A 22289-nucleotide genomic window follows, 5' to 3' on the forward strand; every position below is an offset into this window, starting at 1 on the left:
GATAAAAAATACTCGATTTCAAGAATTTCTGAATCTCCACAGAAAAATAAAAAATAAAAAGGCACATATTGTACTTAGAGATCATTAATTGAGCATTTTTGGGAAAAATATACTAATTCTGAAAATTAATATGTATCAATGATATTTTGTATGTTAATTATTGCAATAAATGTGTTTTTCGTAAATTAAATGCACAATTTTAATATTTTTATGTGTGTTAATTTTTTTTGATTTAATTAATTTATGAAATGTTAAATAAATTGTTAATAATGATTAAACAACAAATTTAAGAAAAAATTGTTTAATATGATATTTATATATTATTATATGTAAAAAGTAATTTGGATCACTCTCAGAAATTTGGATCAGTATTTAGATCAGTTGGTAATATAATTTTGAATTTTTGGATCATAACTATTGAAAATGGCCTTACTGTTGAAATATATTTTATGTGAAAATATTTGCTTTTGTATATGATTTTAAAGTAGAACTTCAGTGTTAACATGACCTGATTCGAAATCCTCTGTTATAAAAGAAAAATATGTAAATGCAGCCAACTAGTTGGTAAAATATACTTTAGTTATTCAACTTGTAATGATTCTCAGAAGAAGTTAGATTCTGTTTAAAAAAAAACCTACCATCCTAATCATCATCTACAATGCATTTTTTAGAGCAATGCATGTTTTAGAACATCTAATTGCTGTGGACTGCGGAGCGGAGTCAGGGTTGTAAATTGATCCGATTATTCGCTATCTCATTTATATTCAGATTATTCGCTATCTCGATTTATATTCAATTCGAAAATATAATAATATTTCATATTTATTTTATGAATAATTTGGTAAAAAAAATTATGTTCGGAAAAAATATGATCCCGAATATGAACACTTATATACGAGCTTAAATTAGGTTTTATATTATTTTCTATAAAATGATCCTACCGAATATTCAAATATAATCTATACCTTATATTCAATTCGACCCCATGTAGAATATATTTTCAACCTATTATATTTCTAAGTAAATAATAATTTTATAATTCTTTACCTTTATGATTATTATTTCTATAGTATTATATTAATTTTATACCAATAATCATCTGAATAGTTGAAATAAAAATGATACTTAATATTAGTGGGTCATATTTGACTCGTATCCGGTGGATCATAAACTACTCAGGTAAAAAATAAAAATACGGTACCAACTCATATTCGGTTTGGATCCGGTCCTCATATACTCGCGATCAGTTTATATCTGAATAATATGATCCCGACCTAAATCTGGACACACTAAAAATAAATCGATGCGATATTTGAGAACGAGGTGTCTAGTTCTACCCGAATTATTTTACAGCCATAAGTGGAGGGGCTAGAGAGTATACGAGGTTTTAACCGGTAAAAAATAGTGTAAATTTTATTTTCATTTCCTATTAAATTAGGAATGTTATTGTTGGGGATTTTTTTAATATAAATATCCAAATTTTATAAAATATTATTATTTTTTAAAAATATTTGTAAAAAAATGTTCAATCATTTTTGCAATCACGTTTGCAACTTGAATTTATAAAAAAAAAAAGTAAAAATACGTTCTTTAAATTGCAATCATATTTGTAACCTGAAATGCAATCTGAAATATAACATACATCAGTTACACAATTTAAACTAAATTATAACCTATATGCAGCATCAAATTTTTACAAATATTTTTAGATTAAAATAATATTTTTATAAATCTTTTCGGAAGTTGATAATCGTAAATGATTTTACAAAAATTATATTTTTGGTAAATTCCCTTGTTGTTGAGGATTCTTCTTTTATTTTTCTTTTCTTTTTTTTTTCGCTCCAAAAACATAAAAACTCGTTATATAAACATAATTGGATGGAGGATGCATCTTTAACATAACATGGATGTACGTGTAAGAAAACACAATTTTCCTAGCTGGTATAAAAAATATTTAATTTTAAAATATTAATAAAAAATTAACATAATTTTTTTATTTAATTTTAACAAAAAATAATTACTTTTTTAAAAATTACTAATATTTTCAATTAAGTAGAAATCGCCTCTGATAAAATTTACAAACACTATCAACATATACAAATTATGTTATCTATTGCTTTTTTAATATATAACTCTCTATAATTCTTCTGTTTGTCATGAAATTAGTTTTATTAAAATTGTGTTCCAGAGACTATTTTATGAAAGAAGAAAAAAAGTCAAAATTTAATAAAAGGCCTAGAATAATGTATGACGCAAGTCGAGTATCCGATGGTTGCGCGGCACCGTAAATTTATGATTCTTTTATTTTCAGAGGTGTACATTATCATTTATACTTATCCGGCATGAATATTTTTAAAGAACTTCATTATAAAAAAACAACCAGTTTTTAAGTATCGTCATGGTCAGAAATGTGTTGTAGAAATGTGTTGTATGATAGTTTTTGAAAAGTAAGGATTTCACCTAAGAAACAGCTAAGAAAGAGGCACTTGTGAACTTTCATACCCTTAAGGGTAAGTTAGATCGACTCTTAAACCGGCTGATACGGGTATACAGTTGAAATATTGAAAAACATACTTGTATTGATCTTGGAGGAGTTCTTCCGCTAACAAAGGTTAATAAGCATGATCATGTGTGTAAGGATAATCAACATAGTTTTATACAGTTTGATTTTTGATACATTTGAATTTTTGACTTTTGTTGCAGTTGAATTTTTAAGAACAATACACAAAGTTATGAATAATAATGTAATGACTGAAAACTCCGGTGAGCGGGGTGGCTCCTTCTGACGCCATGCCTGGACCTTCTGGGTGTGAATGAGGTGTAGCTGCTGTTCGGCGCCTACAAAACAACACCGGAGGGGGGTTTTGTCCCCGCGGCGCCTCCGGTGTGAGAATAAGAGCCTGGTTGGGGAAGATGAAGATGAAGGGGACAAAGGTGGCTGTGTGTGTATATGCTGTGTGTATGAGAGTATGTAATGGAAAATGTGTCTAACCACTAAACCCTTCATCTTTGGGGGTATATATAGCCCAAAGGTAGGGTTGAGGGGTTGGTACCTCTAGATAAGGGCCGTTGGTTCTTGGGTGCGGAGGACGCCTGGCTTGGGTGGATTGCATTAACGTGTCCAGGGGAGGACCACCTTCAGGGTGTCCTAACGACACCCTGACATGCACCGTGTTTGTCATATATGTTGGTTGTTGATAGATGTCATCGTCACGTGCCCACGTACCCTTCCTTGACGGGTTGTGGAATGTGCATGTGCTTGTTGGGACCCCCCCTCAGGGTGATCCTGGTTCTGGGCTGGATCAGGATAGGTAGGTGATCCAGGTCATGGGATGGACCCTGGTAGGCAGGTGATCCAGGTCATGGGCTGGACCCTGGTTCGAAGATGATCCAGGTCCTAGGTTGGATCCTGGCTGGGAGATGATCCCGGTCCTAGGTTGCCCCTGAGCCTGGGTCTCTCCACTCGATTGCGCTGGGTGAGGGGGGTGTTGGTCCATCAATTGAGCCTAATACCCCTTAGATCCAGGTTGGTCCCTAACCAGGTTGCTTATACCTTATCATTTGCCCCCACTCCCTTATGCAGATTTTATGGATGAGGGAGTAGAGTAGTATCACGTAGCTGTTGTTTTAGGAGAAAAAATCCTGCTTCTTTGATGCCCCCCAATCTAGGTCTGTTGTTAAAGGGATGGATCCGGATTAAGGTAGTGGAACTTTGTTGCTTTTGAAAAATTTCCGCTCCCTGATTGCCCCCCAATCCGGATCTGGTGTAGTGGATGCCAATCCGGATTAAGGTAGAAGGATTTTGTTGCTTTAGAAAATTTTCTGCTCCCTGGCTGCCCCCCAATCCGAATCTGGTGTAGTAGATGTCAATCCGGATTAAGGTAGAAGAGTTTTGCTGTAGAGAAATTTCTGCTCTTTTTGCCCCCAATCCGGATCTGGTGTGAGGAGACCGATCCGAATTAAGGTAGGTGAAGATTGCTTCTTAGAAAAAACTTTGCTTCTTCGCTGCCCCCCAATCCGGATCTGGTGTAGTAGACGCCAATCCGGATTAAGGTAGAAGAGTTTTGATGCTTTAGAAAAATTCTGCTCCTTTCTTGCCCCCGAATCTGGATCAGGTGTAATGGAGACCAATCCGGATTAAGGTAAGGAAATATGGTTGCCTTTTGGAGATGCCAATCCGGATTGATCTTATATCTGGGTAGGCGTCCCTGATCCGGGTAAGATGCTTTAGGTTCTGTGAAATATTTAGAATTTGTAACATTTTTTGCTCAGTTCCCCCCATTAATTTGAAATCTTGGCAGTTACCCCCTTGAAAATCGCCCGCATAATGATTACTGGTTTTAAATGTGATTTATGCATATATATTAATGTATATATTTTTTTTAACTGTTGGGTTAACCAACCCCCCGATTGCCACGTGCAGGGGTGGTTTCTCCCTCTCTCCTCCTATATAAAGCAGCAACCCCTTTCTTTCTTTCTTTTGTTCTCACATAGATACCCAACAGTCACCATTCTTCTCTCTCTTTTTTCTCTCAAAACATTTCGAAGGGCTGCACCTTTTGTTGGATTTCTCCGCCACTTGTTCGTTGCTTTTCTGTTCATCTTTGACTTGTAAGTTTCTTCACTTTTTCCATTCTTGATTTACCGTATTTTCTCTTCGAGTTATTTCGATTTTCACCGAATTTTGCATGCATCGATTTGGGTTCTTTTTCGCGAATTGGTAGTATATATAAGTGTTTTTGTGGTGTTTTGGTTTTGATATGACTTCTTGGTTGCTATTTGTGTGTAGATCTATGTGTTTTTGGTTGTTTTTGCTATATTTTTGCACAAAAATCGGGTTTCTGGGTTTATTTTCTTTGTTCTTCGTGTTCTTGAGGGGAATGTGTGTATGTATATTCAAAAGTTATGTTTTTTGGTTTTTGATTACCTATATGTTTGTTCGTGGGTGGGGTTTTACTTTGATCCGGGTAGGGGGTGCAAGACCCGGATCCAGGGTAGTTTGTTTGGTAGAAATGCATAACTTGGGGTTTTCGATTTGTTTTTGGTTGCTCTGGCTCCGGATCTAGGTATTTTGATCCGGATTCGGATTCATTAGTGCTTTATGCTATCCGGGTTGGTATTGAATCTGGAACCACGAAAATGTTTAGGTGATTGTTTTTGTGCTTGTAGTTTGCATGAGCCGGATCGTTGATGTTTTTCCGGGTTGGACTTGCATTAGCAGTCCGGATCATTAGGTTATGGTATGATTAACATAACATCCTTGATCCGGACCGCTTAGCAAAAAACTTAAAAAATGGTAGGAATCCAGATTGATGCACCTTCATTTTAATAGGTATATGGTCCGGATCAAGAAGCTTCCTAGAAGAGCTTTCAACTGCTATCCGAGTTTTTCAAGTGAGGAGAGTGATCCGGATTCGACCGAGAGGGCACAGATCCGGGTAGAGATGGGTAAAAAGGGCTCTTCTTCCACTGAGATAATCATGAAGTTCTGGTACAAAAAGCTTCCAGATAATTCGGTCCCCTTCACACTCGAGGGCTACTGGACCGATGTTAAGTACCACTTTGTGGTCAAGCCCACAGAAATTGAGAATGATGCCTATTATGGGAGGGTTAGATATGATAGGCAGCATAATGGCCACCCCGGGGTGTATAATCAGAAGGCCCTTGAGAGGATGTTCGCCGAGTTCCCTATAAGCTGGGATCATTATCAACTGAAAGACTTATAGGCCGAGGCGGACCCGGCTGAGATGGATGAGGTGGTCCGGGCTGCTTTTCAGTTGACCCCTGATGTTAAGTGGACCTCATGAAAGGATCTATCACCGCCCGGAAGATGGGTTTATCCCGGTCTGGATGGAGCATCTTAGATACGGGTGGAGCCCCCGATGCCATATGTTTATCAAACACCTCTTCAAGCATGTGTACAAGATATCCCCAATGCATATCACACCAAACGGGATAAAGTCTATGACCTAATTCATTGCCTGTTGTAACAAGGCCCGGTTCCTGCCAACCCTGAAGCTCTTCCACCAAATCTTCTATCTTTCCAAATCCAACCAGAAACCTTTTTACGAGATTAGGTTCTGGGTCGCGGAGTGTGGGTATGGCCCGGGTAGAGCCAAGCCTATTATGTACCAGACCTCCTTGAAGTTATGGAATGGGGAGATCATTCTGCTGAAAGGATATGATCTAGGTTATCTCCCCTACTTTACAATGGAAGGTGTTCAGACCAAGTTTAGCCCGGCTATACTTGAAGGTCGGGCCTTGTCCCAAATGAGGTCCTTCTGTGATTCCGTCGGATTCCAGCCGACCCGGGACACCTTTATGAACCACAAGCTGCTCTTTAAACTCGGTTGTAAGTTTTTAAATACATAGACCCGGGTCCTTTCCCTTTTGAATTTTTCTTGCTTTGCTACTTGGTTGGTCTGGATTATATGTTCCTTCTGGTTTACCTTTTTAGTTGCTTGGTCCAGATCATTTGCTCCGGTTGTTGATCCGGATCCTCTCCCTATTTGCCTTTGACTTGTAGTTTAATATCTTGTTGGCTGTCGATCCGGGTCGCCTGCTTCGTCCGTTGATCCGGATCCCGGTCCCATTTTTCTTGATTATTATTTGTTTATATGTGCGTGATCCGGATCGCTTGTTCTGTTTAGATTTGCTTTTTCTACTTGCATTTGACTTGTAATTTTTTTAGAGAACATGCTGGCCCTTGATCTGGATTTCTTGCTTCACTTGTTCATTCGGATCCTGGTCTTATTTGCTTTTGAATTCTACCTCTTTTATATAATTTGTTTTGTCCAGATCCGGATCCTTTATTGTGCATTTTGATCCTGATCGTCTTTGCCTCTTATTCCGGAATTTGACGTCCTTTTCTTATATTTCTGCAGGTCTACCTCATTTTAACCGTGACTTTCTCGGAATCATGTCTTCTTCCGCGTATGCTGTAGCTTTCAATACTCTTGGCCTGACCTTCAAAACCACTAAGAGGGCCCCAGAACTTGGATCCGGGTCTGCCGATATCGAGGGTGGAGCTGAATCTTCTGTTCCCCAGAACGTCTCGGAACCGGGTCATGAGGCAGGGGACTCTGAGCCCGAGGTCCAGGAGATTCCGGATAATGAGGATCCTCCAAGGAAGAAAAGGAAGACTGTCCCAACCAAGCCTCCCCGGGGCAAAGCTGCCATCTCCAGCCGGGTCATCTGCGACTCGGAAGGAAAAGGCCTGGATGGGGATCCTGTGAAGGTTGGGACCAAGTCCCTGGTTGATTTGGCTGGATTCATGTCTAACATCCCCTCTGAAGATGACTGGGATGAGGTAGAGGGCTCCAGTATGGCTGCTGCTTTCAAGAGGGTAACTGGCCAATGGGGGCAGGTAAACTTCAATCATTTTTTGGTTTTCCATCCGGATTGTATTTCTCTAAGTTTCTTCTTTGCATTTCTATACTTAGTCTCTTTTCTAACTTATTCTAGGTTGGGAGCGCCATATCCATTTGCTCGGATATCGCCTTCACAAAGGTCCGGGAGGCCAACAACCGGACTCGGGTTGAGAAGATTCGAGCTGATGGTTTGAAGGATGAGTTGGATAAGGCCCAAGAGGGCTTCAAGACTGTCGAATCCGGGTTAAATGAGCAGCTGAAGGATAAGAAGGCCCGGGCTGATGGTCTTTCCAAGGAAGTGGAGAGGCTCATGTCTGACCTGGCTGCGAAGGAGAACCTGGATAAGGAGGCTATCATCGCCGAGTTCAAAGCCAGCGATGTTTATGATTTTGAGATCGACCAAGCCAGGGTACCGAGGTTCGCAGGGCCTGGATCGTGGCGGAGAGGCACATCAAGACTGATCCCCTGGCCAACTGGGGTAGCTTTATTCAGGAGTTTCTTGCTGCCAAATTCGCTGTTGAGCAGGGTCAGGGTGAACCGGAACCTTATGACGGTCCTAGCCCCAGCTTCCTTTAGATTTTCTTCAGATTTGTTAAGCTTTTCGGGCCCTGCCCATGTAATTTCCATTTTCTAGGATTTCTGATTCTCGTACTTTGATTCAAACCATTTATAATATTTGGACCTATCCAGATTGGTGACAATCTGGATCTTGCTTTTAATTAGACTGATGTTTTGTTAATTTGCTTGTTTAGAAGATATCATATTTGTTTAAGCTCTTGATCCGGGTTAGACGGCCTACCCGGGTGAGTTCGCTTTGCTGGTTGATCTGGGTCCTGGCTTGGATTCTAACCAAAGTTGTTGCTGGTAGTTAAAAAATATTTAGTGCATAAATGATTTTAATCCGGGCTGTGGCTATGGCCCCCAACCCAGATTGGGTTTATAGCCGGGTGGTTCCGGGTGTGAAGCCTTATCAGGGTTTATTTTTGCTTTTCATATTGCCTTTTAATCCGGGTATGATATCATATCCGGATTGATGATTGCTTTTGCTTCTTTGTGTACTTAGAGAATAATCCAAGAACACAATGGTTGTTTTTGACCCGGATTTGGATGTTTATCTGGGTTAGTTTTGCTTTTTATATTGGATTTCAATCCGGGTATGATACCATAGCTGGATTGTTGTTTACTTTTGCTGCTTAATGTACTTAGAGAATAATCTGAGTACATGATAGATGTTTTCAACCCGGATTTGGATGCTTATCCGGGTTAATTTTTGCTTTTAATAATTTCTTTCAATCTGGGTATGACGCCATATCCGGATTGATGATTGCTTTTGTTTTTAATATATGCTTTCGATCCGGGTGTGCTGACAATCCGGATTGATGATTGCTTTTAATATTTGCTCTATTTACTTAGAAAATTTCTAAGTAAATAGTGGTTGCTGTTAATCCGGATTTGAATTTCTATTCGGGTTTTCTGCTTTTATTTTTTGCTTCCAATCCGGGTAAGAGACCATATCCAGATTATTTTTTTTCTTTTTTTTGCTTTACTGCTAAGGTAAAAGAAATAACAACTTTTTGAGAAAGGAAAACTCTTTTCATTGATTTGGAATTTTCATACAATGGTTGCTTGCCATAGGCTACAAGTTTTTGTTTGCTTTTGGTTGCTTTTTCTACTGATAGAATTTTCTAAATCTTGAGTCCATGCCAAGTGTTCGGGATTTCGGATTCATCCATGTTCATGAGCTTGTATGTGCCTGGCCTTAGAACTTCCTTGATTTTATAAGGGCCTTCCCACCTTAGCATTAGCTTCCCAGTGTTGGTTGGATCTGAGGCTTCTGTGTCTCGAAGTACTAGGTCTCCAACTTGAAAGTTTTTGACCCGGGACTTCTTGCTGGAGTGCTCTTTAGTTTTTTCCTTATACTTTTCCATTCTCTTAACAGCCTGGTCTTGGACTTCATCGATTAGCTCAATATTTGTTCTTAGCCCCTCCTCATTTGCTATTTCATAAAAGTTGATAGCTCAATGGGAGGGGGATCCTACTTCAATTGGTAGAATTGCTTCAGTTCCATAAGCCAGTTTAAAGGGTGTTTCTCCCGTGCTTATCTAGGGGCTGGTCCTGTAGGCCCATAGGATATTAGGCAATTCTTCTGGCCATTTGGTTTTGCTTTCCCTGAGCCTCTTCTCGATTCCTCGGAGAAGGATCCGGTTGGTTACTTCTACTTGACCATTCCCTTGAGGGTAGGCTACAGATGATTTCTTGTGCCGGATACCCCGCTCTTGAAGGTACGATTCAAATTCTGATCCAACGAACTGTGGCCCATTATCCGAGACCAGTACTCTTGGGATCCCGAACCTCATCAAGATGTTGTCCATGAACTTGATGCAATCTTGCTGGTTTATTGTTCTCATGGCCTTTGCCTCTACCCATTTGGTCATATAATCAATTGAGACTAGCAAGTACCTGAGGTCTCTTTTGGCCCTGGGGAAGGGTCCCATGATATCAATACCCCATACAACAAAAGGGATTGGTGACAAGACTGAGGAGGGTAGGACTGGGCTCATTCGGGTCACATTGCTGAAGAGCTGGCATTCCTTGCATTTTTTCACGAACTCTATTGCATCGTGGTGAATAGTTGGCCAATATTACCCTTGTCTTATGATCTTATGAGCTAGGGCCTTTGCGGACTTGTGATCCCCGCATATCCCTTCGTGAACTTCCATCAGACAATACTGTGCCTCCCCTGGGCCGATGCACTTCAGGATTGGGGATGAGAAGGTCCGTCGATAGAGTATCCCTTATACAACGAAGAATTTTGCTGCTTTGGCTTTTAATCTTTGGGCTTTCCCTCTATCTTGAGGGAGCTCTCTTTTCTCCAAGTAGTTGATAAATGGAGTCATCCAATTCGGGCTGCTGTCTATTTCCATGACCTCTTCGGATTCTATGCTAGGTCTCTGTAACTCTTCAAAATAGACGAAACAATCCAGGTCTGATGAGTTTTGAACTAGTTTAGATAGTGTATCGGCCTTTGAATTCTCCTCTCTGCAGATTTGAAGGACTTGTGTTTTTGGTATTAAGGCAAGGTAGCTTTGGACCAGAGCCTGGTACTTGGCTAGAACTGGATCCTTAGCTATGTACTTGCCGTTTGTTTGCTTTACTACGATCTGTGAGTCGCTGTAGATTTTGAGATCCTGGATCCTGAGGGTTTTTGCTAGCTTCAATCCTGCTATCAGCGCTTCATACTCTGCCTGCTTGTTGGTTGCTGTGAAGCCAAAGGAGATGGCAGTTTGAATTGTGAAGCCTTCTGGGCTCTTTAGAATGAGACATGCTCCTGACCTTTCATTTTTTGAGGATCCATCAACTTTGAGAGCCCAGGTTCCCGTGTTATTGTCATTGCTGCTCTCTGGTTCAATGCTCATGGGCCTAGGCTCGTCTTCCGGGAAGTTACATTCTATTATGAAATCGGCCAACGCCTGGGCTTTGATTGTTGTTCTTGGGATGAAACTCAAGTTGAATTGGCTTAGCTCAACTGCCCAATTTACCAACCTTCCTGAGACATCTGGCTTGTGTATTATCTTCCTCAAGGGTTGGTTAGTTACAACCAAAATCTCCCTTCCCTAGAAGTAGTGTCTGAGCTTCCTGGATGTTGTGACCAAGGCAAAAGCAAAATTTTCTAGCCTTGGGTATCGGGTTTCCGCGTCTTTTAGTACTTGGCTCACATAGTAAATTGGTTGTTGTTTGCCATTCTCTTCCTTGATCAGGGCTGCTCCAACTGTCAGGGCCCCTGCTGATAGGTAAAGGGATAGGGGTTCCCCGGGTTGGGCTTTGGTTAACACAGGAGGTTGAGAAAGATACTGTTAGGTCACACAACACTATAGAAGGGGGTTGAATATAGTGTTTTTACAATCAAATCGATTTCGAACACAAGTATCTAACAGTAATCAAGTATATTCAATATAATAAACTTTGTTACAATAGAACAGTTGTTCTCTCTCAGTGATGAACAATATCACTAAGAGCTGCTAGGTTACAATGTATAATCTTTCTCGATAATAATAACACATATAGTGTAAACCCTAAGCTGTGTTTATATAGTACACAGTTACAAGATATCTTCTAATTGATATGGAATATAATTCTGTCTCCTAAAATTTATCAATCAGATATTATCTTCTACAAGTCTTCTAGTCTTCTAACTCTTTATGCATATCTTCAGTTGTTTTAGTCACGATCCTTTCCTGTAAATCAGCTGCTTTCCTTATCAGAAGTATCTACACTTAAGTCCTGATATAAATTCTGACGACCTTAAGTTCTGATATAAGTTCTGACTTCAGTAAGTTCTAATTTCCAGTAAGTCCTGATATTAAGTTCTGAAAACTAAACACAACAGATTAGACATGACATCTCAAATATATCTACTGATGCTCCAGTATCCTTATCTAACTTGGTTGTAGTGGCCATGGGAGTGGATGTAGTTGAACAGTCTTGCATTCCAAATTTCTTGAGTAAATTTCTAGTGTGCTTGGATTGATTTATGAAAGTACCTTCTTCATTTTTCTTGACTTGAAGTCCCAGAAAATAGTTAAGTTCTCCCATCATACTCATCTGATATCTTGACTGCATTAGATTTGCAAACATTTCACAGAGTTTGGCATTTGTAGAACCAAAGATGATATCATCAACATATATCTGTACCAAAAGTAAGTCCTTTCCATGGTTGAGGTAAAACAGTGTTTTATCAACTGTGCCTCTGTGAAATCCACTTTCCAGAAGAAATTGAGCTAAAGTCTCACACCATGCTCTTGGAGCTTGCTTAAGCCCATTTTGTGCCAACAATTGATCTGTTCTTTGGTCTTGGCACTAGGGTCTAAACTTTATTTCTTTCAAATTCATTTAACTCTTTCTGCATTGCTTGCACCAAATCAGCATCTTGAAGAGCTTCTTCCACTTTCTTTGGTTCAGTCTGAAATAGAAAGGAATGATAGAGACACTCATTTGATGTTGCTATTCTAGTTCTGACACCTGCTTCAGGATCTTCAATTATTAAGTCAGGTGTATGTGCTTTAGTCCACTTCCTTGCAGATGGAAGTTGATCTCTAGAACTGGATCCTCCCCCATGATCCATGCTATCTCCATCAATATTTTTTGATGCTCCCCCTGAAGTTATGCTCTCTGAAATTTCAAAATTTGAGTTGGATCCTTCAGGAATTGAAGAATCAGAGTTTCCAGAATTATAAGAATTTGGCTCATCAGAACTTGATGAATCAGAACTTGAAGAACCAGTGACAGGTTCTGATGCTTCTTGAGGGTCTTGAGATGTGGTAGGATCATTGGTTTGCTCCCCCTGAACAGGTGCATTTTCCCTTGGAGTAGTTACCACAGTTTCAAAGACATCAGAATTTAACCCGTTAGAACTTACAGGATCAGCATTTAGGTCATCAGAATTTACAGAATCAGAATTTAAATCTTCATTTTCAAATATCAGCTGATCATGATCATTGAAATCTTCAAGTCCAGTAATCCTTTTATCATCAAAAGATACATTGATAGATTCCATGACAACCCTTGTTCTTAAATTGTAGACTCTAAAGGCTTTTGTGGAAAGTGGATATCCAACAAAAATTCCTTTATCAGCTTTTAGATCAAATTTTGACAGCTGTTCAGGATGAGTCTTAAGAACAAAACACTTACATTCAAATACATGAAAATATTTCAGATTTGGCTTCTTTTTTTCACCATCTCATATGGTGTTTTTCCATGCTTGTTTATGAGTGTAGCATTCTATGTAAAACAAGCAGTCTGCACAGCTTCAGCCCAAAAGTAGGTTGGTAGCTTTGCTTCATCAAACATAGTTCGTGCAGCTTCAATGAGAGTCTTGTTCTTTCTTTCTACAACTCCATTTTGTTGTGGAGTTCCAGGTGCAGAAAATTCCTGCTTTATTCCATGCTCTTTGCAGAACTCTTCCATGATTGAATTCTTGAACTCAGTGCCATTATTACTTCTTATTATTTTAACAGAATCTTTGACTAATTTATCCAGCTGTCTGATATGATCAGTTAGAGTAGATGCAGTTTCATTCTTCTTGTGCAAGAAATACACCCAAGTGTATCTTGTGAACTCATCCACTATAACCATAACATATTTCTTCTTTGCAATTGACATGACATTGACTGGACCAAATAGATCAACATGCATTAGATGATAAGGCTCAAGAATTGAGGATTCAGTTTTGCTCTTGAATGAAGATTTTCTTTGTTTTGCCTTTTGACATGAATCACAAAGGCCATCAGGAGCAAATACTGATTTTGGAAGTCCACTCACAAGATCTTTCTTTACTAGCTCATTTATGTTGTTGAAATTTAAATGAGAGAGTCTCTTGTGCCAATTCCAGCTTTCTTCAATTGATGCTCTACTTAACAGACAGATTTCAGAATCATCAGAGTTTGTTGAAAGTCTGTCTTCATATATGTTACCATGTCTGTAACCTTTCAGAACCACTTTTCCTGTAGAATTACTTACAACTTCACAGTGTTCTTCAAAGAAATCCACATGATAACCTTTGTCAAAGATTTGACTCACACTTAGCAGATTGTGATTAAGTCCCGAGACAAGAGCTACTGTTTCAATGATGACATTCCCAAGATTGATATTGTCATATCCCAGAGTTTTTCCCATGTTTCCATCTCCATAAGAAACTCCTGGGCCAGCTTTCTCCACAAAGTCTGATAGCAGGGCTTTATTTCCAGTCATATGTCTTGAACATCCACTGTCCAGAACTAGGATACTTTTCATGTTGCCCTTCAATCACAAAGACCACTATTGGTTAGTTTTAAGGACCCAGACTTGCTTGGATCCTTTGGCTTTTTTAAGTTTGTTAGCATTTGTAGCGGATTTAGTTTCAGAGTTTATGCTAACATGCTGTTTATCAGAATTTATATCAGACTTTGCATCAGACTTTACACTAGAAGGAATTGCACTAACTTTCTTCAAAAAAGGTTTTATTTGATAATAATTATAGTACAAACTATGATATTCCTTACAAGTATAAATGGAATGCCATAAACTACCACAATGAAAATAAGGATTTTGTGGTTTAAACCTAACAGACTAACTCTTAACTCCTGATTTAGGAGGTAAAGAGTTTATATCTTTATTTTTCCTGTAAAAAGAAGCAAGATGGTTAGAGTTTCCACAGTTATAACATTTCTTTCTAGGAGCATTAGGAACAGGCATATAATTATTGCTTTTATTCACACCTTCCTTTCCATTCCTATTTTTCCTAGATTCCTTTACCTTGTTCACATTTCTAATCTCTTTCAGCTTATGCTTAAGTTGCTTATTTGTCATTAAACCAATATTTAATGCAGCTGGTTTGTCCTGTTTTAATTTGTCAGAAGTTGACTTTTTCTTTGACTTCTGTCCTGGAATCTATCATCTTTTCAGAATCAGACACTACAGTTTTGCTACAAACTTAACAGGATTAAATTTAGGCTTTTCAGCTTTCTTGGTAAAGTTTGGTTTAGATTACACAGTTTCCATTTCTTCTTTATCATCTTCATAACCTAAGCCCTCTTTCCAATTTCCACTACTTAGTATATTCTGAGTTGTTCTTCCAGAGTTAGTCCAAGTTTTGATGATTTCTCTTTCCTTTTCTAATTCAGATTTAAGAGATTTATTCAGTTTTAGCACTTCATCTCTAACATACAAAGCATCATCTCTTTCTTTCTGAGTTTGATGGAACATAACTAACTCTTTTTCTAAATAGTCATTTATGTTTCTAAGAGCAAGACTTTCAGATGTTAATCTTTCATTTGTTAAAGTCTGATCTCTAAAACTAATGAACATGGTTTTAAGATATAATCTCAACTCAGTAATAGAATATAGTATTTTTACAATCAAATCGATTTCGAACACAAGTATGTAACAGTAATCAAGTATATTCAATATAATAAACTTTGTTACAATAGAATAGTTGTTCTCTCTCAGTGATGAATAATATCACTAAGAGCTGCTAGGTTACAATATATAATCTTTCCCGATAATAATAACGCATATAGTGTAAACCCTAAGTTGTGTTTATATAGTACAAAGTTACAAGATATCTTCTAATTGATATGGAATATAATTTTGTCTCCTAAAATATATCAATCAGATATTATCTTCTACAAGTCTTCTAGTCTTCTAACTCTTCATGCATATCTTCTATTGTTTTAGTCACGATCCTTTCCTGTAAATCAGCTGCTTTCCTCATCTGAAGTATCCACACTTAAGTCCTGATATAAATTCTGACGACCTTAAGTTCTGATATAAGTTCTGACTTCAGTAAGTTCTGATTTCCAGTAAGTCCTGATATTAAGTTATGAAAACTAAACACAACAGATTAGACATGACATCTCAAATATATCTAACAGATACCTTTTAATTTCTTCAAATACGCTTTGGCATTCCGGGCTCCAATTAACTTCTCTCTTGTTGGTTGCCCCTTTCAATAGATCAAAGAAGGGTAGGCATCTCTCAGCTAGCTTTGAAATGAATCTTCTAAGTACTACCACTGACCCTACTAACTTCTGTACATCCTTCTGTGTTCTGGGAGGCTTCATCTTTTAGATTGCTTTTATCTTTTCTGGGTTGGCTTCAATTCCCCGGTTGCTGATCATGAATCCAAGAAATTTTCCTGCCCCTACTCCGAATGTGCACTTTTCTGGATTGAGCCTGAGTGAGTATTTTCTCAAGTTGTCAAAGCATTCTCTTAGGTCTCTTATGTGATAGGGGATGCTTGTGTACTTTGCAATCATGTCATCAACATAGGATTCCAGGTTCCTACCATTCTAGTCTTTGAAGATTTTATTCATTGCTCTCTGGTAGGTTGTTCCCGCATTAGTCAACCCAAAAGGCAGCATTACATAGGCATAGACCGACTTGTGGGTGATGAAGGTTGTCTTCAAGATATCTTTCAAATTTATTTTAATCTGGTTGTACCCCGAGTAGGCGTCCATAAAGCTCAGAATTATGTGCCCGGCTGTGGCGTTGATCAATTGATCAATGTTTGGCAAGGGATAAGGATCTTTGGGGCATGCACTATTCAACTCGGTGTAGTCGACACACATTCTCTATTTCCCGTTTGCTTTTTTCACCATAACAACATTTGCTAACCATTCCGAGTACTTGACCTCACATATGTTCTTAGCTTTCAGTAGTTTCTCAACCTCTACATCTATTGCTTTCTGCCTCTCTGGCGCAAAATTTCTTCTCTTCTGCTTAACTGCTTTCCTCTCGAGGTTGACGTCCAAGCTATACATTGCTATGGATTCATCCAGCCCGGGCATGTCTCTCGGGCTCCAAGAAAATATATCAGAGTACTCTCGGAGTAATGATACCAGGTCTTCTCTGAAGGTAGCCTCGAGTCCGGATCCTATCTTAACCTTCTTAGAAAGATCGCTTGCATTGATCAGAATTATTTTTGTTTCTACAACAGCCTCAATCTTGGCATGATCCATGTTTGATACCAACTGCTGGATCCGGGCATCTGTATTCCTCTTCATATAGACCTGACCCTGGGCTGTCATTTCTTTTTTGTTGCTTTCCCCTACTTCACTTATTTCAGGGTTGGTTGCTTGCACAGTAGGATTGCCTTGGTCGAGGCCTGGCCTCAATTCAATCTCTGCTGTGACTTGGTTACTTTTTTGCTCTTTGGAGGTTGGCTTGGTTGCTTTTGAATCCGGGATGGATTCTATAATCTGGACTTCTTTTCTCGCATCATCCCTTGAGGGGGGCGATGTTTCTTAATGCTCTGCTATTTGCGGAGGACTACGACCTTCCTCTTGTTATCTTGGTGAGTTTCATCCATGACCTGGGCCTAGCTATAGCATCTTTCAGCGACCTCATAGTCTCCCTTGACTTCTCTTATTTCCGTTGGAGTTGGGAATTTGATTTTCAAGTGTGATATGGAGGTGATTGCTTGTATCCTGGTCAGAGATGAGCGTCCAATTATTACGTTGTAGGATGATGGAGTGTTGATCACATAGAATTTTATGACATGGTTTACTTGGTTTGGGGTCAATCCAAATATCATCGACAAGTATAAGGTTCCCTGGATCGGGACCAAGTTATTCGCAAATCCATAGAGAGGGTCCTCTCGGCATTCATTGGAGCGCACACTCCCTATCTTCATTCGGTCCACAGTATGTTTGAAGAGTATGTTTACTGAAGAGCCATTGTCTATCAGCATTCTCCTTACCTCGTTATCAAAGATGTCAAGTGTCACCATCAAAGCTTCATTGTGGTTCGGGTTGACCCCTTCATTATCCTTGCTACTGAATGAGATTACCATCTGTGGGTAGGATTGGATTGAGAACACCTAATCTCTTGAACCCGGGCTCCTAGGGGGGAATGAGACCCCCTAGTACCACATTCACTACATTCTTTCCTCTCCTTTGCATGTCATCCTTCTTGTTTGTATCCCAGGAGATTTACTGATTCAGGTTACCCTTCTTGATTTGGGCTTCAATGAAATATTTGAGAGAGAGAGACAATTATCAGTTTTGTGCCCATGGGTTTCATGATAGTCGCATTGCCTGTTGTAAGGCCTGCTCTCTGGTGGAGTCTGCATGGGTTTCGGTGGGTAATAGAATGGCTTCCCCTTGATCTCCTTTAGTATCTCTTCCCGGGTCCTGTGTAGTGGTGTCCATTCTGGCTCTTTCCTAGGCTCTCTGGCTTGCCTAGGCGGACCGGGATCGCTTTTTGATTCTTCCTTAGGACCAAGTCTTTAAGATATTGGAGTATTTTGCACCACATTTGTCTGCTGGGCTTGTTGGGTTTGCTTGAACCTCTTTTCCTGATCGTAATCCCCTTTCGATCGGTCATCAGAAGTTTTGTTCCTGGATCCTCCATTCCCGGTCATTCTCATTGCTTGGAGGACGTCCGTTTCCTTTATGAACCTGGCTGCCATAGAGTAGGCCGCAGCTAGGCTTTGTGGCTCTTTGTTTATCAGCTCTACAATGTACCTCTCATTGTGTTCCGGATCCAGGTTCCTCCGAAATATGCTTAGAGCCTCCCTCTCATCAAGATTCGAGACTTTGTTGATGGCTTCCTGGAATATCTGCATATAAGTTGAGAGTGGTTCGTAATCGTATTGGTGGATTGTTTCTAGGTGAACATGTGCATTTCATGTGTCTTATTGGCTCTGAATCTTCTAAGGAAGGCCCCCCTGAAGTCTTTCCAGGAGTGGATGCTTCGTGACGGGATCCTGCTGAACCATCTTTGAGCCCCTCCTTTGAGGGTCGAGGCGAAGAATCTGGACTTGGTTAAGTCGTTGTAGTAATATATTTGGGATATTTGTTCAAAGTAATTGAGGTGCTCTTCCGGATCCCCCAGCCCATCAAAAGAGTCAAAATTGTAATGTTTGAGATTTTTCGGTCGAGGGATGGCTTCTAGGGAGTGACTGAAGGGTGTAAGGGTTTCCCCAATCTCCAATCTGGAATCTTCTTCCATTTTTCGTTGGAGCTCATGAATTATATCTTTCAGATCTTTCTGGCCCTCCTCTTCGTCATCAGAGATGACCTCGGAGGTAGGGTCCCTCCGGGTCCTTTTGCCTCTTGTCCTAGCTAGGAGCCTCTCCTCTTCCTGCTACATCCTTTTCTGAATCTTTAGCTCAAGCTTTGCCTCTTCTTCCCTTCTTATTTGTTCCCTTATCTCTTCCAATTTTTTCTTCCTGGTTACTTCTGTCTTCTTCTTACTAGGCTCTTTTTTTATTCTTTTTTGCGTTAGTTCCGATTCGGTCGAAGACAGATCTCCTAGACTGCTGAGAGTTCCCGGACTCTTCTTGCTCATCCTCTTGCTCATATTCTATCTGAGCCCGGGCTTGTTCATCTCTGTAGAGCCTTATTGTTTCAGCCAGTTCATGGCTTATTAAGTTGGCCATATGCTCTTATGCCACTGGAACATTTGTATACTTATACTGATTGAGCTCAATGACGTTCCTGGCATCTCGGGGTGTTACTATCCTTTCCAAGACCGGGGTATGCTGAGCCAATAGTTGCTCCTGGAGGGTCTCTCGGTCTCCCCCAGGTTCGTGAGCCTGAGAGTGGTCCTGATCCTGGACCTGGGTACAGGCCGGGGGCCTACCAACCGTACTTTTTCCTGCTCTTGCCATTACCACAATTGTACAAACAACTGACCAAGGTTCGAGGCTAAAAATTGGATCTAAGGTTACTTTTTTGAAGATTACAAAAAATTCCAGAATAACACCAAACAAACTTTCTGGGTTTTGCTAACAATACTACTGAGCAAGAACAGAAGGCTCTAGAACACAAAGATAATATGCAAACTAGAGTAGATATGGGTTTTAAAACTATCAAAATTATCAAACCCCAGGCTTTAAGAATATCAAGATTATCAAACCCCAAACAATCAAAGCTAACAAACGAGACGGGCTCACACAAACATGGCCTAACGTAATGAGCTCACACAAACATGGCTAAAATGAACAATATTCATATTCAGAGGGGGTATGGTTGCTTGTGTTCTTACAGGTTTAAGATGTGGACTCTCTTCAGAGTTTGTTGATGAAGGTGAATCCAGGGGCACCGAGACCCAAGGATGGAGCACCCCTCCTTCTAGCGCCAAATGATAACTCCGGTGAGCGGGACGGCTTCTTCCGATGCCGTGCCTGGACCTTTTGGGTGTGAATGAGGTGTAACTGCTGTTGGGCGCCTCCAAAACAACACCAAAGGGGGGTTTTGTCCCCGCGGCGCCTCCGGTGTGAGAATAAGAGCCTGGTTGGGGAAGATGAAGATGGAGGGGACAAAGGTGGTTGTGTGTGTATATGATGTGTATATGAGAGTGTGTAATAGAAAATGTGTCTAACCTCTAAACCTTTCATCTTTGGGGGTATATATAGCCCAAAGGTAGGGTTTAGGGGTTGGTACCTCTAGATCAGGGCCGCTGGTTCTTGAGGGCGGAGGACGCCTGGCTTGGGTGGATTACATACATGTGTCCATGGGAGGACCACCTTCAGGGCGTTCTAACAGCACTCTGACACGCGCCGTGTTTGTCTGATATGTTAATTGTTGATAACTATCATAGTCACGTGCCCACGTACCCTTCCTTGGCGGGTTGTGGAATGTGCATGTGGTTGCTGGGACCCCCCTCAGGGTGATCCTGGTTCTAGGCTGGATCAGGGTAGGCAGGTGATCGAGGTCATGGGCTGAACCTTGGTAGGCAGGTGATCCAGGTCATGGGATGAACCCTGTTTAGAAGATGATCCAGGTCCTGGGTTGGATCCTGGCTGGGAGATGATCCAGGTCCTAGATTGGCCTTGAGCCTGGGTCTCTCCACTCGATTGCGCTGGGTGAGGGGGGTCTTGGGCCATAAATTGAGTCTGATACCACTTAGATCCAGGTTGGGCCCTAGCCAGGTTGCTTATACCCTATCAATGACAGTATGGTCGACTGAATACGTTTTTTAAAGATTAAATTTTGCGATTAATGAGATTTGGCGGCGCAGCTTGTTGTCCGTTCACCTAGCACATTTATAACTTGATTCTTTAATTTGTTCCCACAAGATTTTTGAAATAGGAAAAAAATGATATTTTAAAATTTAGAAATAAAATTATCGTCATATTTTTTTCCAAGATATTATTCTCACTTTTGAAAATATTAAAAGAGGAAAGAAGGGAATTTGTGTTATGTTATTTTCTTAAGTTATTTATGGACTGTGAGAATGTAAAATATAATTTAGCTCAAGTAAGCAGGAGAATCAAAATCATGAAGGATGCTTATTTCTGGCAGGGGTATTTATATTTGCTAGAGTTGTGATGGCATGTATATTGTTCCGAATGATGAAAAAGAGCATAACCCCTGAATCTTGCCAAGCTGCAAATTGGGCTTTTCTCGAAGGTGCAATGAAGATATTAGCGTTTTGAAAAAAAAACAGTTCAGTTTTATTATAATTTTAAAATGACAAAATTATTTCAAAATAAATATTTCAAGTACGTTATGATACTCTCTTTTAATAAATTAATTAATCATCCAATTAATGGTTAAGAGAAACATATTCCAAGGAATGATGTTGCATTTTTATCTCTTAAAAGCCTATTTATTTAATTAATAAATGGAGAATATGTGTCTCCTTTCAATATTACTGTATATGACTGTTTAATTAACTTTCAGTATTTTCAAAATTTGCAGCATATATACTATACTTTTTTTAAATCAAAGTGGGATGTATAATATTATTTGGGCATTTAACATTTTATTAAACATAAAATTTTGTTTGAATAGATTTTATATTAATTAGTAATTTATAAAAAAAATTGAATTAAGCCCTACACAAATGTAATTTTAATGTAGACATATAATTGCCAGAAATGTGTTTATGTACACGCTTATGCCGAAAGATACGGCTGTAGATTGTGACGTATGTAAGGAAGTGTGTTTATGAGAGGGAAGGGGTTGAAGGCGATATTTTCCTAATATTATTAAGACTTTAAAGAAAGACAAGTTAAAGGGAATACTTTGCGCTTATTTATTCCACTCGTCTTGTAATTAGACGCCACAAATTACACGTCTTTTCTCTTGACCAATTTCCAGTTGCCATATTTCGACTTATTTCACGTTTCCATGTCCCTCGCCTTAGGCTTCCTTCGGATTTCATGAATATAGGTCGATTCGTTTATTCTGCTTTCGTAACTACAAACACATATACTATATTTTTAAAAACGGTTTCAAAAATATTTTCAAAATATTTAGTTGAATGCATATGATTAGTTATTATTTCATTAATGATATTGATTCTATATATAGATGTGCTCTACCTCTAAAATATTGATTGTATATTTTTATTCACAAAAAAATAAATTTGAAAAATGTTAATTCTAACAATACAGTCAAAACATTTAAAGATAGTGTGCCAAATGTTAAAGCG

At 39.3% G+C, this 22289-nt stretch overlaps 1 protein-coding gene across 1 annotated transcript; it reads right to left on the reverse strand.

Moving 5' to 3' along the window:
* Positions 1-10165: 10165 nt before the first annotated feature.
* Positions 10166-10786, reverse strand: LOC141680206 (uncharacterized). Its single transcript, XM_074486496.1, has one exon. The coding sequence runs from the start codon at positions 10784-10786 to the stop codon at positions 10166-10168; it is 621 nt and encodes a 206-aa protein (XP_074342597.1).
* Between the last annotated feature and the right edge of the window lie 11503 nt (positions 10787-22289).

This window comes from Apium graveolens, chromosome 8 (genome assembly GCF_009905375.1).
Source record: "Apium graveolens cultivar Ventura chromosome 8, ASM990537v1, whole genome shotgun sequence".
Classification (NCBI taxonomy): domain Eukaryota; kingdom Viridiplantae; phylum Streptophyta; class Magnoliopsida; order Apiales; family Apiaceae; genus Apium; species Apium graveolens.

Coding starts and splice junctions, on each gene's coding strand:
- LOC141680206 (XM_074486496.1), bottom strand. CDS start 10,786: ATGAGCATTGAACCAGAGAGCAGCAATGACAATAACACGGGAACCTGG.